This window comes from Oculina patagonica, chromosome 14 (genome assembly GCF_052425735.1).
Source record: "Oculina patagonica isolate OP01 chromosome 14, crgOcupat, whole genome shotgun sequence".
Taxonomy (NCBI): domain Eukaryota; kingdom Metazoa; phylum Cnidaria; class Anthozoa; order Scleractinia; family Oculinidae; genus Oculina; species Oculina patagonica.
The window spans coordinates 4,976,127-4,991,430 of NC_135771.1; the positions used below are offsets into that span (position 1 = coordinate 4,976,127).

Here is a 15,304-nt window from a genome sequence, read left to right on the forward strand (position 1 = left end):
AAGGTAGATGGGCCTATAACAGGAGGGGGGCTTATAAGCGGAAATTTACAGTAGTCATTCTCGGTACTTTTGCTTTTCTCTTATGTTAGAGCAATAATAACGAGAAAATAAACATACCGACGACTCCAGTTGTAACTCGTATTGGTCTAGCTGTAGAAATAAAGGGAATATTATAATAAAAAATGTGCTTTCAAAACTTAAGAAAAGGCAAGATATTGGAAGTTTGTATATGGAAACAAAACACAATAGGGTAAATAAACTCTATAAATACGTCATGCTGAAAAATTACCAGTAGTTAGGTTAAGACTATATGATGTGGTTTAAAATTTTTCAAGCCCGACTTTGATTTTTCTTTTTCATTGTCTTAAATTCATTATCATAATATGAAACAAAGAGAAATAAAAATCAAACTGCTTTGCAAATTTTTAAACCAAAGATAAATTTAAACCACAACATATACAACACATAAAACACCCTTGTGACGTTTACCAACAATATTCCAAAAACATCTAATGCACATGCTTTACAGCTATTTATGAACCTTATATAATAAGAACACTAAACGCCTTACGCTTGCTTCCTCCCCTGCAGTACCCCCACAGTTTGTTCCTGCTGTAGTCTGGAGTGATCGCGCACCATTTCTGGCCTCGTCGATTTGTGGCGCAACCGCTGTATCGGCGCCTGCGATACGTGAACGGCACACAGCAGAAGCCTCTTGTAGTTCGATACCTGCACTTTCCTAAGAAGAAAGAAAATCAACGTGAGAAGGCTTGCTGGTTTTCGTTTGCTTTGTGTAGCCTGTGGAGAAGGAAGCCTCCCTTCGTGCGCTTTGCCCTTTTCCGCAAAGAGAAGTCTGAGCTTCAAACTAAAAAAAATCCATAATGATGACGTAGATGATGACGTAGCTGATGACTGATGACATAGCTCTAGAGAGTGTCTCTGATTGGTTGCTACCCAGTATTGAAATTTCACGTGCAAGCAATAACCAATCAGAAGACACTACAGGGATATCTTAAGATCATTTCGCTGTTATGCATTGCGCATCCTTACTGCGCAGAAATTTTACTCGTCATTAGCGCGCACAAAAACAAAATGGCGGCTTTTTCTTATGCGGCTTTGTTCGGGCGAAGGAAAAATCGTCGTTTTCCTCGTATTTTGAATGTAGTCATTTTTCTTTAAAATGCATACAGATGAATTTTTGAAAAATATAAATATGGCGGCGCGACCTCTCTTCTTTATTTCAAAATTTAAGTTCCCTTAAGGTAAAATATCAATAGGAAAAGTTTGAATAAAAATCTCGGTTCAGTTCTATTTCAAGGAAAACACCTTAAGAGCTACGTGATTAGTATGGAATTTCTTTAAGTTCTGACGTTTCTCTAGTGTGAGACGAATTGAATTCGCGAAGAGCGAGGCCTGTTTACCCAAGCTACTATGTAACTCTGATTGATACCTGACACTCTGTAGACGTCATTTGCCCATGGTCCTCCCTTGCCATTCCTACATCTGTTTGATCGGCCATACTTTGCATAAGTTCTATGAGCCCGCGGTCCTGATGCACACCAGCCGCCATGTTGGACACCGATGTAATGGTACCCACGCCTAGCTGCTGCCAAGGCGCATTTCCGAATGGCCATTTTTCTTCGTCGGTAGCTGCCACGCAAGAGGATGCTTCTTCCGTCCAACTGTGGGATAGCTCTTCGACCTGTGTCCTTGAAGCATCCAACTTTCTGCACTGAAAAGTTAAAAAAAAAAACGTTTTTTAAAAGTTCTCAGTCGAACTAGCCTCTTTGGCTAGTCACGCTGTCGTTATTACCGTTAGGGCCCCAATATCTACATACAAATTCTCCTGACTGATCACCATACATTTTCATTTTATATCACTTGGAAAAATTTGGTAAAAGATCAAAGCAATATCCCTTTGGTGCACGTGGACGTTCTTTATCTGTTGGCGCTAATTTTTATTTCAAATCTATACGCCGTTTGAGTTTTAGGGTTTTTTCTGTTCTAGTCACGTGACTTGTCAAATTTGACCGTCATTTGAAACTCTAGAAGGACTCTTTAGTGGAACACACCTGCGCAAAAAGCTTATCCGTATGAGGTCTGGTTTTCATAATATGACAGTACGTTAGAAACTTTCCTTAGCAACAAATTGGTATTTAAGAGTCTTGATCACCCCCTTTAGCGAGCTACTTACGTGTTATCGATGGTGCGACTCTGATTGGACGAGCTGTTGAGAGAAATGTGATACAAAAATTCGTTATCCTATTACGCCTTCTCCAAACATAGAGTTATTTGAAATCTATTAAACCTGTTTGCTATTAAACGTGGAATGAATTTTTTTGCCTCATACGGGCACGTATGAGGCAGGGGCACACTTCCTGTGAGTAATTTGTTAGTTGAGTTGAAAAAAAAAAAAACCTGGAAAGCTGATTGCCCACTGACAATTATCAATACAGTACAACAGATTTTACGCTTTCGTCTTACTATTGTAATTCTTATAATTGTCATAATTATGATAAATTATGTAAATTCACGATAATTCATACAACACATTTCACTTTTTCGTCCTTTATAGTAATTATAATATTATGATAATTTATTTTTCTTTTTGCACATAGTTATTCTAATAATTATAATTATGATAATACATTTATCTTCCTTTTGTCATGATGATTCTAATAATTATGATAATTTATTCCTCACCTTTTCCTCCTCTACACCATCCGTACATTTTATCTTGGTCATAATTTGGAGTGAGGGCGCACCAGGGGCGTCTAGAGTTAGTTCTGGTACAGCCGTTGTATCGTCTACCGCGATAGACGAACGGGAACACACAACAGTTGTTGCGAGTAGTTCGAGCCCGGCAGGAACCTGGTAATGAGTAGAGAAAACGATAGTTCAAAACTTACTCGTTACTCATTTTTAACATCGGATTACAAAAATACTGAAAACTTGTGATCTGGTGTTTTTTGTAATACGGAGTAAAATCGACTAAGCAATTTATCATAATGTCATAAATCACTCCAGGTATTTAAAACACTTGAGAAAATTCTGATGTTGCTATGAATGAGACCCATGTTTCCTTCTCTCAAATGCCTGTTTGATGCCAGTAACTAACACATAAAACTCGTGACTTTGGCTTCTATGTTTGTTAACTACAAAATTATATCTCGTTTTGAGAGCTTAATTTCTTTTTTAACGACTTTGATAATGTTTAAATGCACAGTGCACAAAAGCTAGAATCAGGATTTCCTTGATTTGTTCTTTGCCAGAGAAATTCATTTATAGACTGAGGCAAAATAGTTTTTAAATTAAACTTACCTCTCAAAACGTAGACATCATTGGCCCAAGGTCCTCCCTTTCCTCTTCTACATCTGTTAGTTTTTCCATATCTGCCATATGTTCGATAAGCGTGTTTCGCTGAAGCGCACCACCCCCCATGTTGCACTGCGAACACTCTATAGCCTCGTCTTAGTGCCGCGGCAGCACATTTCTGAATAGCGTATCGCCTCCTGCGGTAACTTCCGCGCAGAAGACGACTCCTGCCTTCCATGGTACGAATGGCTCGTCGGCCTGTGTCTTTGTAGCACCCGAGACCGTAAGCTGTAATATAGAAAACCAGAGACGTATTAGTAAGATTCTGTTCAATTTTTATAACTGATTTAAAGTGCCACTATGATCAAATTTTTGATTTCCATTTTTTTACATTTTCGTGTACAATAAGACATTTTTAACTCATCCTGCCAATTTTTAATTCATTACGAACATCAGAAGTCGTTTTATTTTAACGTTTATTTCCGATAATTTACGGCCGCCATTAAACAACCTTGTTCCAAGGCTTGGTTGCGAATAGGGAGAAAATGACGTCAAAGGCTCCAAAATACCTCACGGGTTGAAATTATAATAACAATATGTATTGAAAACCACGCGAAAAGCAACAAAAACTTTGGACCTGTTTTTCGTGCAATTTTCTATGCTAATTGTTATTCTAATTTCAACCCGTGAGGTATTTTTGAGCCTTTGACGTCATTTTCTCCCTATTCGCAACCAAGCTTTCAAGCTTTGGAACATGGTTGATTAATGGCGGCCGTAAATTCTCTGGAATAAATGTTATATTAAAACGACTTCTGATGTTCGTAATAGATTGAGATTTGGCAAGGTGAGTAAGAAAGTCTAATTGTTCACGACAATGTAAAAAAATGAAAATCAAACATTTGATCATAGTGGCACCTTAAGGGCACCAGATTCAATCGTGGGAAGAAATAAGACCTTTGTCGTCCAAAGCTATATCAATATCGTGTCACCAGATTATTATCAAAGGTAAATAAACCATCGTATTTACGATTTGGAAAGATGAGAGTTTATATCCCTTCGTCGAAAGTTTTGTCTTCGGTCTGACGAAAAGTTAACCCTATAAACGTACTAAGCTCTCTCGTAGGCTATGGTGGTTAATAATAACAATTATTATAATTATTCATTAGTCTGATTCAAGCTTACCTATAACTCCAGTAGTGATTCTAACCTTTCGTCCTGGAAAAGAAGAGAGAGAAAAGAATTAATTTAATTTATTATATAAACATCAGTGAAATACCAGGAAATCTTTCGCGCGAAAAAATCATATCTTCACACGTGAAAATAACATGTTATTTTCACATGTGAAGATATCGATTTCGAAACATTTTCTGACAAGTTTGCCCTGTTTTAATGCTGAATGAGCCAAAGTAAATCGATATTAAGTCGAAACATCTTCGGATCTTTCCTCGGTGCGCTCACTCGTGAGATATCGATTTGAACACTCGAAGATTATAAATTTCATATCTCCGCGCAACCATGTAATATCCTCTATGTATGTACATAGATAGAAACTTTATTAACGTGTCAAAATAACCACTTAGCTCGGGAAAACCCATACTCATTTGGATCCCATACATGTGTTACAAGTGTGTCAGCTTATTGTTGCAGACGCAGCGTTATGAAAAGATAATTCAAGCCTTAGATCATTTTGCTATCATCAGTTTATTGGTAATATTGGGAAAGCATTTAACCTTTGTTATCTTCAACAGTCAGTCGTGAAAATTCACCAACTACTTGAAGGTTGGAACACAAGTTTAAAAAGTACCTCGTGATGGTCGAACCACAGGACGCACCGGTCTTACAGGTCTGCCTCCTGAAAGATAAGTATAAGGATATTGGTTATACTATAGAATAAAACAAAACATAATTCAAGAAACGGCGAAGTTTAAAGGGACTGTGTCACGAATTTTAGCCAAATTAAGGCATGGGAAAATGACCTTCAAGTTTAGTGAAATATAAAAATAACCTCCTAAAACAGTGAAGGGACATTTCGATAGCACAGTAAATAAAAAAGAAGGAACGGATGGCCAGAAATGACGAAGATTGAAACGGATTGCGATATGGGTTTTTGAAAAATGGTCCGGCGGAACAGTTTTCAAAGTAAATCTCGTTTGCTTGTAACTTTAAATTTTATCGCCCGGGAGACAAAGTTGGATACAATGAAGCTATGGTTTTGTCATTTAGATACATAGAAGTAATTCCTTTGCAAACATTAGGATTCATAGCGAGTATTTGGCAAAACTAAATAAAATAAACTTCAATCAGCCGTGACACAGTCCCTTTAAAACTCAAGCAGAACAGTAAATTAATGTAGAAAGTGTTTTTCTCTGTAAAGTTTTGGTCATTTCACAGTGGGGAGGCTTAAAAGACCCTTCTCTTAATAAGTCTTTATTTTTCGGAAATTCTGGGGGGCTAAAGCCCCCCCCCCAGCCCCCCCGGCTCCGCCGTCCCTGTTTTATAGTGTCACTTCCAAGGTCGAAAAAAAGGTGTTCAATTTCAACTTTTCTTTATATAATCATAATAACCTGGAAAAGGTTTCGAGCAAGAAATATGGCTGGTATTTTTGTTGAAAAACTTTAATCGAACATAGCCATGATCAGATAGGCCCACGAGAAATTTAACAGTTATCACAAATCAATACTAATCAATGCACACATACTTGCACAGTTGCCCCACTTCTTGTCTCGGTCATAGTTAGGTGTCATGGCGCACCATGGTCGATTGTGGCGGGTCCTTGTACAACTGTTGTAACGACGGCCTCTGTAGATGAACGGGAACGAGCAGCAATATCTTTTTGTTGTCCTTCTTCGGCAGGAACCTGCAATAAAGATGCGTTCAATGACCTTAACTTTTTAAAGAAAACGTCAGGAAATGAAGCAAAGACAAGTTGACACGGATTTTAAAAGGTTTTTTGAACAGCCAAAATTAACATTTTTTTTGTAGGAAACCTAAAAATAATGGTCCATTTTTATTAAAAAAAATCAATATTTTTAGCCGTAGCTTGATTTCTATCCGCAAATTAAGGTTATATCTTCCTTTAGATGTTCAAAGAAAATGTTTTTCATGGGTGAAGTTGCCTAACACTAATTTTAGAACAGTTTAGACCAAAAATCTGGATCCCTGAGGTAACTCCTTTAAATATAAGACCTACCAGTTATGGTGTAGACGTCGTTAGCCCATGGGCCTCCTTTGCCGTTCCTACACCGATTTGATCGACCGTACCTCCTGTACGTGAACTGAGCTCTTGGACCCGTAGCGCACCATCCCTGGTGTTGTACTGCAAAGCATTTGTAATTGCGCCTCATGGCTTCCAGAGCACATTTCAAAATAGCATCGCTTCTCCTTCGGTAGAAGCCGCGGACGAGAATGCCTCTGCCATCCATCTGTGGAATGGCGCGGCGACCAGTGTCTTTGAAACAGCCGATGGACTTGACTGAAGGTTGAAAAACCAAAGTAGTGATTAACGTTAATAAGTTAAAAGTTTTTTTTAATCTTCAAGTAAACACACGAATTCAAATTTACAAGACGTGTTTTGGATGTCCTGCAACCATCTGCAGTTGCAAACAACAGTAGACCGGCCGAAGATGGATGCAACTGATGCAACAAAATAAAGTTGGTTTTCTTTACAATAAGACCATGTCTACTTACTTGTGACGCCAGAAATTCTAATAGGAGCAGCTGCAGAGGAAATAAAATACAGAAGAGAAAGATAAAGTGGTAATGTTGACAGTGCAGATGCATTTATAACAAGTACTTAAAATTTCAGAAAATAATCCTTGCGCAGCTTTTTTCAGGGGATAGGAGAAACGGCTTTTTAAAAAGAGGCGAGAGGGGAGGCGTTTTTTCGGGAGTGCTTTTCCTTTCAACAGGTTTTCTCTTTGTAACCCTTAAAGACCTGGAAATTAGCCTTGGGTAGTTTGGGTGGCAGGAGGGGGACAGGAAGGTGTTGATTTTTAGGGCGAAGACGAAGAAGGTGGTATTTGCGAGAGTGCTCATCTTTGCAACACTTTTTTTCTTTTATACTGTGAAATCTGCAAGCCAGAATTTGATCGATTGTTATACGTATTTCTGACGAATTTTATCGATTTCTAAAACTCAAGGCTCTATTTGCATGAGGTTCTAATCAATAGGATTTCTCGCGTTTTACCTGCTAGTAGCTGCTAGTAGCAGTATTTAGAACGAGAAATCACCAAAAACAAATAAATTATCACCCCGAGTGTATATAAAACACTTACGTTTTCTTCCTCCCCTGCAGTACCCCCACAGTTTGTCTCTGGAGTAGTCAGGAGTGAGCGCACACCATTGCTGACCGCGGCGATTCCTGGCGCAACCCCTGTATAAGCGCCTGCGATACCTGAACGGGAACACACAGCAGTTTCCTTGCGTAGTACGCTTTCTGCATTTGCCTGATAATTTGTGTAGAAAAATAAAACAAGTCAAAAACATAATCCTACAAAAACTAATTAAAAGATTTCACAAAACACACTTCCAAACCTGAGATTCTGTAGACATCATTGGCCCATGGTCCTCCCTTGCCATTCCTACATCTGTTTGATCGTCCATACTTTGCGTACGTTCTGTGAGCCCGCGGTCCTGATGCACACCAGCCGCCATGTTGGACACCAAAGACACTGTAGCCTCTCCTGCGCGCTTCCAGTGCGCATTTTTGGATTGCATATCGTCGCCTCTGATAGTTACCTCTAAGAAGTCGGCTTTTACCGTCAAGTTGAGGGATTGCTCTTCTCCCCGTGTCTTTGAAACAGCCAATGCTCTGGACTAGAATTAAAGTAAAGGATTCATTCTCAACTCAGTAAAACTCTTCTCAAACTCAATAATAATTCATGTAGTTAAAACAAAGAAAGTCATAACCGTGAAGAAGGGTTGGACACCCGGGTTTAATAAGCATTGATTTTTGCGAATTTATTTCTCCGTTTGCTCCGTAGCTTTTGTTTTGATTGAGAAGATATATCAAACACTCGAGACAGTGTTTCTTCGGCTATCCACACACCTCGATTTTCGTCAAAAATACTCCACTGCGCGTCGTAGCCACTGGGATGAAAAACAAAGTCAATGGTTTCCAACGTTTTCCTCTTTAATTTCTTTATTTGTTTATTTATTTAATTCACCAACTTACCTCTTAATGACGGTGTGACTCTGATAGGTCGTGCTGCAAAGATAAAAGAAAAGTTAATAAACTCAAAAAAGCTTTATAAAGTATAGAAGATATATAAGATATGGAAAATTAGCCTGCAATAAAAGTGTATTTTGGAAGAGCGAGCGCTGAATATTCCATCGAGTGTTTTGAGGGTTGGGTTGATAGGAAAAACGAACAAGGGGGTGGTAGTCAGACTGAAAAGCAAATGAGGGGCCTGTCCGCAGTCACTGTTCGTTTGGAAAACTCCGATCGTGGACGAACGGAGTCTTTTAAAACATCTGCCAATCGTCCCCTTCCCGCCCTTTTTCACTCACGTTGTTGAATTCAAGCGGCGCTCACCCACCGAAAACGCCTGCTCTGCAGGCTAATGGAAAATTAATTTTCAAATCAACGGAGGCCCTTGAAAATTAAAGCTTACTAGGTAGTCAAACACCAAACACGTAATAGTAAAGCAAAAAGAATCAAGGATGTTTAAGATTGGGGAAGATTAAAGAGACACTGTCACCAGTTTCACTTAAAAAAATCAAGAGCCTAAAGACATATGGAGACTACGAATAGTGGAGCAATTTTGTTAAAAATCACCATGCAAGTGTACTGAAGTGATAAACAAGTGATATTACTGTGATGCCATCAGGAACTTTAGATCTCAACTTGAAAAAGTCAGGCTGATTTTTTCAAGTTTTGTCCTTGTGGACTGGAAAAACACCTAAAAATTATTATAACTCCCTTCTTCCTTCAACAACAATTAACTTAATATCTCCATAGGTGCATTCTATGTACGAGAAGATCTTTTCGCCAATTTTAGTTCTTTTTACCAAAAAGCATTAAAATTCCCGTGACAGTGTCCCTTTAAGATGGATGAAGATTAGCTCCAATATGGCGAAGAAGCTTCTTACCTCGTCCTCCTTTACACCAGCCATACAGTTTATCTACATCGTAATTTGGAGTGATGCCACACCAGGGGCGCCTGGAGTTAACTCTTGTACAGCGGTTGTATCGTTTGCCGCGATAAATGAACGGGAACACACAGCAGTTGTTGCGAGTAGTGCGTTTGCGACAGGAACCTGGGAAAGAGAGTATGTAGTTAAAAGTTAAGGTAACCTTTTATCTAAACACGTATTTGAGGATATAAACTGAAGATACATATTAGCATGTCCACGAAGTTATTTTTTTTCGCCCCCACACAATTTCGTCAGTCATTTCCTCTTTTAAAAACTCCTTTAACATGGCTACTTTGTTTATTCAACAAGATATCGGTGGTCTTCTGGTGTCGGGTTGAATTTATAGGTTTCTAACTACTCTCCTTCGCAGTCTTTGTTAATAGCGTCACGCAACGCTTCTCTGTTCTTCTTCAGAAAAAGTATATAACTGCTGCGTTGCGTGACAGGCCAAATAACGAATGCGAAAGAGACTAGGATCCTATGTACTAAACAATTTAAAGCTCACAAACACGATTTATAAAACTCACCTTTCAGAACGTAGACATCATTGGCCCAAGGCCCTCCCTTTCCATTCCTACATCTGTTAGATTTCCCGTATCTGCGATATGTTCGATAAGCGTATTTCGCTGATGCACACCATCCCTGATGTTGTACCGCGAATACTCTATAGCCTCGCTTCTGAGCAGCCAGAGCACATTTTTGAATAGCGTACTTTCTTCGGCGGTAATGTCCTTTTAGAAGACGACTTCTGCCTTCCAAAGGTGCAATGGCTCGTCGGCCTGTGTCCTTATAGCAGCCAATGCCCCTTGCTGAAAATGAAAAAGAACTCATTTATGAATGAGACGCTTAGCCAAGGCCGTGTTGGTTTATATAGAAGCATTTAAAAATGGGTAAATTTCATCAAGTTAGCTGAACACATTCTGAAACAAAAAATATGCTCTAACCTCTCAATCCAATGGAAACTCGGATCACTCTTCCTACAAAAGAGATTTAAAAATTCAAGATTAAAGAAAAAATATCAAAACAAAAACAAGGCACGTCTTTGATGACATAATATTCAGCATGCTTTGATGAATTAGTGATCGTACCTTTAGGGTGGAGGAGGGCAGGGGGGCGGGAGGGGTACGGGAGATGGGAGCAGATAGGGCGGGAAGCGGGATTGAAAAAATATTCGCAACATTTGGTAAGTATTTGCAATAAATGGCAAAAAGAAGAGGAATCACTAAGAAACAGGCGGGAACCGGGAATAGAAGGTACGAGAGGCGGGAGGTTCAGACCCCCTGTTGCCCGCCTTTAGCCCTTACCTCTCGTTGGTCGAACCACTGGACGGACAGGTCGGATAGGTCGTCTTCCTGCAATATTATAAGAAAAAATGATCATCGAGAGGTACTACAAAAGGTTTTTCCAGTTGTAAATGTATTCGATTCACCCTTGACTGATTGGCCAAAAATACCAGTTCTTTTCTTCCGTGTCCGGCTACTTGGATTTTCGTCACTTCCTTTTTTCTTCCTGTCACGAAGTATAAAACAGAACCACAAAAGATACTTATTAAGTAACTAAAGCTTACCAGCACAATTTCCCCACTTCTTGTCTCGATCGTAGTTGTGTGTTAAGGCGCACCATGGTCGTTTGTGGTTTTTCGATGTACAACTGTTGTATCTACGTCCTTTGTATCTGAACGGGAAGGCACAGCAGTAACGAGATGTCGTTCGTTTCCTGCACTTGCCTATAAAGAAAAAAAACAACAGATGAAAAATAACGTCAGTCAAGTTATGTGACGTTAATTGAAGTCATGTCAAGTCACTTCACGTCACGTCACGCACGTCATCATGTCATGACATGCCACACGTACAGAAAAGTACAGAACACGTCCTAAAAAAGTCATGTCAAGTCATGTAACGTTATTTGAAGTCACGTCAAGACAAGTCATGTCTCTTCACGCCATGCCATGTCACGTCACATCGCGTCACGCACATCATAATAATAATAATATAATAATAATAATAATTTTTTTAAAATAAATAAAGACTTTATTAACCAATTTCTAAAAGAATTACAATGATTTGACTATTCGAATAAGAACTTTATATATAAACATATTATTTACATAATAATAAAAACAGTGTCTTTAAAAAAGTAGAAAAATAGTAAAAGCGACTTCGAGAGCAATAATAAAAGAAGAACTATATATTAAAAAAAAAAATATTCGATCTAAATTGCAGTACGAGAATTCTCTACTTGAAAGTCCATATCATAAATGTCAATGTTCCTGTTTCTCTTTACAGTTCTTGATCCCCTTAGGCAAATTAAGGCGGATCGGAGGATCGCAAATGAGACTTTTGATCTGATCCAAGACACCGTTGTTGCGTAATCCTCCCCTTTCTTTGCGGCGATTAATTCTGCAAGCCTACTGTGATACCTCTTGCACTCCTCGCCCATTCCTCCGGTGGATGTAAACACCAATGGAGTGAAAGTTCCCTGTTCTACTTGAAGAACCCTGTCTGCGTAAGCCCTCTTCTTCTCATTCTCATGGTTACGGTATATCTGCTTGGGGGTTTGGTCCTTGTAGGAATCCGCGTTGGGGTGACACACCCTCACATCAAAGAACGCGGATCTCTGCTTCTCCCAAAACCCCCGGGCATGTATATCTAGGCGAGCATCTGGCGTTGTGTTAGCGCCGCTTGGTAGCCTCTCTCCAGTCAGCTCTTGAAGGACGGGCTCTATTTCGACATCATTACAGACCATCTTAAGCAAGTCAGCCTCGAGGTCACGGAGTTCATTATGGCGCTGAATTATGAATCCGCCTCTCCTACAAATCATTGCATGATCGATTGTAAAGGCGTCACCGCATACGCACACTGTCGGCTTGTCGTCAATTTCCCAGTCGTACCTGAGCTTTACAGCATCTCGGAACTCGCCTTTATTCAGGTTGTAGCCCATGTCCTTTAATGGGAGGACCGTGAGCCAGTTAGAAGCACCTTTCTCGGTTGCGAGATCAATGGCTCGTTGTGTCTTCTGAGGTAGAGACTCCCTGACATTGCCAAGCCTAGTCTGAAGCGCTTCGTTGGTTTCTCTTCGCACGCACTGCTGTAGTGTCTTGACAGCAGTATCAGCCGGTGTTTCATGATCCTGTGCGATTATTTTCTCGACTAGGGGCGCTGTGATCTTGGTTGACACCTTGAATTGGGACGCTGCATCCTGGCTTGGATTAATAAGTCCAAGCCCCCCTAGCCGCACTGGAAGTGCCACTAGGTCCCTCTCTTCTTTTGTGCAGTGGTGATCAGTGATTGATGGTATTAGTACATCTGCAATAGCACGCTCCAGGGGCTCTAATAGATCTTCTATATCAGGAAGTGTTCTGAGAAAATATGTCCAGCGGTGGCGTAGTCCGAAGGTGAATGCCGCATAGCACGCCTGTGGGTTTGATGTGGCATACTCGGCTAGCTTTACCACCTGGCTCACCCACTCCTCAACCTTTCCATCGACATACTCTTCGAGATAAGCTCGAGAGCCCAGAGCGGCGCCTAGATGTTTTTGTCCCTGCGTAGAGATGTTTATCGCAGTCCCCTCGAAGATAGCTTTAGCATGGTCCTTCTTGTCGGGTTTCGTAATAAGCCAGCACTTTTTGGCGTTAGGGTAGTACCCCAAATCGGGTCCTGCCTCAGTCAGCACATCCCACCATCGCTTGATATCTTCCAATGAACCTGCACCACTCGCGTCATCGGCAAACCAGCACTGCTTCAAATCGTTCGAAATCCCCAAACGAGTAATCAGAGGTTGTAGACTGATGGCGTAAATTCCCATCGCTAGAGGATCTCCTTGCGTTGTACCCTCTGCAGACTTGATCTCTTTCCCTCCGATTATGAATAATCTTGCTGGTTCTCGATACGTATTGATAGCGTACGTTGCAATAGGTGGGCAGAGTACTCTAATATCGTGGAGGGCAGCAGCTCTGTTTAGTGCATTGAATGCATTTGATGCGTCAATCAGGAGTACAGCATCCGTCTCATCAGCTTCGAATATAGAGTGTATGGCGTGGACTGCGGCTTCGCTTCCACTCTTGAGGCCTGCGCAGACTTGTAGCGAACCACTAGCCTCGATCACATCTTGTTTGGTCACCTTCATGACACATTTCCCAATCACTCTCCTGATGACTTCACCAACACCGATGGGGCGGACAGCGCCTTCGCCTTTGTCTAGAGGGATGAGCCTGTTGGCTAGAAATGGCTCAATGGTTCGAGGGTCGACAAAGTCTGTGTTGAGCCTCCTTATAATAATAATAATAATAATAATAATAATAATAATAATAATAATAATAATAATAATAATAATAATAATAATAATAATAATAATAATGGTTTATTAACAGTATATCCATACTACATGGCTCTTCACCTGTTAATACTAACTAAATATAGAAAAATTACAATTTGATATAGAAGACAAAAAGAAAAAAATCCTATAGCTAAAAATTTACAATTAATATAAAAGACAAAAATTCTTATAGCTAACATAAAAAAATACAATTTGATATAAAAGACAAAAAGAAAAATTCCTAAAGCTAAAAACTTACAATTAATATAAAAATACAAAAATTCCTATAGCTACGTGGCATGTGATAACATGCCACGTAAAGTCAAGTCCAGTCACACGCGCGTCCTAAAAAAGTCAAGTAATTTGACTTCATGTCACGTCATGTAACTTCACGCCATGTCACGTCACGTCACGTTATATCATGTTATGTCATGACATACCACGTGCAATCAAGTTTAGCCACGCGTCCTAAAAACATGCTAAAACACGCTAACACTTTGTCCTAAAAACACGTTTAGTCACGTCACGTCACGTCATATCATTTCATTTCATTTCATGCCATGTCAAAATCAAGTCAAATCCAGTCGCACGTCCTAAAAAACAATACTACAACAAAATATCAAGTACATACCAAGTTACACTGACTTACCAGATATGAAATACACGTCATTAGCCCAAGGACCTCCTTTTCCGTTCCTACATCGATTGGATCGACCATACTTCCTGTAGGTTAAGTGAGCTCTCGGACCTGTAGCGCACCATCCCTGATGTTGTACAGCAAAGGCTCTGTAACCACGTCTCGCTGCTACAGCATAACACTTAAAGATGGCGTCTCTTCGTCGTCGGTAGTAGCCCCGGACGAGCACGTCTTTACCATCCATTTGTGGAATGGCTCGGCGACCAGTGTCTCGCCAGCATCCAACGGACTTGACTGAAAAGGATAAAACAAATAATGTCAGTTTCTTACAGCCTAGTCCCTAGGTGTTCTCTCTTGTTTCGGTGACCGCGCAAAGCCTGGGGCGGGAGCTCTTCGGCGACGTCACCGCTCACGATGGAGCCCAGACTCCCTTGAGCCGAGAACGCCTAGGGACTGGGCTGAGTTTCTTAGTATTTTTTATCCCAACATAAACAAGCAAGAACAGTGTAATCAAACAGAACTTTTAAGCTGTAATTAACCCTTTACTTCCAAAGAGTTGCACAAAAAGAGTCTACTTACTTACGACACCAGGTGTGACTCGGATCGGTCGAGCTGTTGAAATAAAATTAATGTCATATCTTGGTTAAGTGAGGGTAAACAGATATATAACCTCTGTATTATCAAACAATAGCAGGACTTCTGAGTTCACGAACATATTTTATTAGTGATTTCCGATGTTTAATATTTGACTTGTGGTTAATAATCAGTGATGCATCATTTGGATAATTGAAATTTCGTTTAAAAATCACAGCGTATACATTATCGCCTACATTCCTCTTCACACGACTTCCAAGATATTCTCAAGACTTAGTCAACGCCCTCTTTAATTAAGACTTCAATATC

At 40.0% G+C, this 15,304-nt stretch overlaps 2 protein-coding genes across 27 annotated transcripts in view; both read right to left on the minus strand.

The window, feature by feature from the left end:
• LOC144638083 (uncharacterized) overlaps positions 1-15,304 on the minus strand; it is an 85,027-nt gene that overhangs the window by 33,563 nt on the left and 36,160 nt on the right. For 19 of the 26 annotated variants that reach the window (XM_078497190.1, XM_078497188.1, XM_078497191.1 and 16 more), the window contains 21 exons: positions 14,981-15,013; positions 14,414-14,695; positions 11,018-11,176; positions 10,755-10,802; positions 10,395-10,427; positions 9,978-10,259; positions 9,406-9,573; positions 8,489-8,521; positions 7,849-8,130; positions 7,590-7,760; positions 7,003-7,032; positions 6,506-6,787; positions 6,014-6,172; positions 5,120-5,167; positions 4,498-4,530; positions 3,322-3,603; positions 2,704-2,871; positions 2,195-2,227; positions 1,451-1,732; positions 572-739; positions 118-150 (listed from right to left, as the gene is read on the minus strand). In XM_078497190.1, the coding sequence (XP_078353316.1) occupies positions 118-150; positions 572-739; positions 1,451-1,732; positions 2,195-2,227; positions 2,704-2,871; positions 3,322-3,603; positions 4,498-4,530; positions 5,120-5,167; positions 6,014-6,172; positions 6,506-6,787; positions 7,003-7,032; positions 7,590-7,760; positions 7,849-8,130; positions 8,489-8,521; positions 9,406-9,573; positions 9,978-10,259; positions 10,395-10,427; positions 10,755-10,802; positions 11,018-11,176; positions 14,414-14,695; positions 14,981-15,013 (3,009 nt within the window). The remainder of the gene's footprint in view (positions 1-117; positions 151-571; positions 740-1,450; positions 1,733-2,194; positions 2,228-2,703; positions 2,872-3,321; positions 3,604-4,497; positions 4,531-5,119; positions 5,168-6,013; positions 6,173-6,505; positions 6,788-7,002; positions 7,033-7,589; positions 7,761-7,848; positions 8,131-8,488; positions 8,522-9,405; positions 9,574-9,977; positions 10,260-10,394; positions 10,428-10,754; positions 10,803-11,017; positions 11,177-14,413; positions 14,696-14,980; positions 15,014-15,304) is intronic. The other 7 variants (XM_078497209.1, XM_078497196.1, XM_078497205.1 and 4 more) reach the window with 5 other exon arrangements.
• LOC144638932 (uncharacterized) lies at positions 11,539-14,242 on the minus strand. The gene is made up of 2 exons (XM_078498213.1): positions 14,205-14,242; positions 11,539-13,717 (listed from the first exon to the last, which is right to left on the minus strand). Exons 1-2 carry the CDS (start codon positions 14,240-14,242, stop codon positions 11,662-11,664), a joined length of 2,094 nt encoding a protein of 697 aa, XP_078354339.1. The 3' UTR covers positions 11,539-11,661.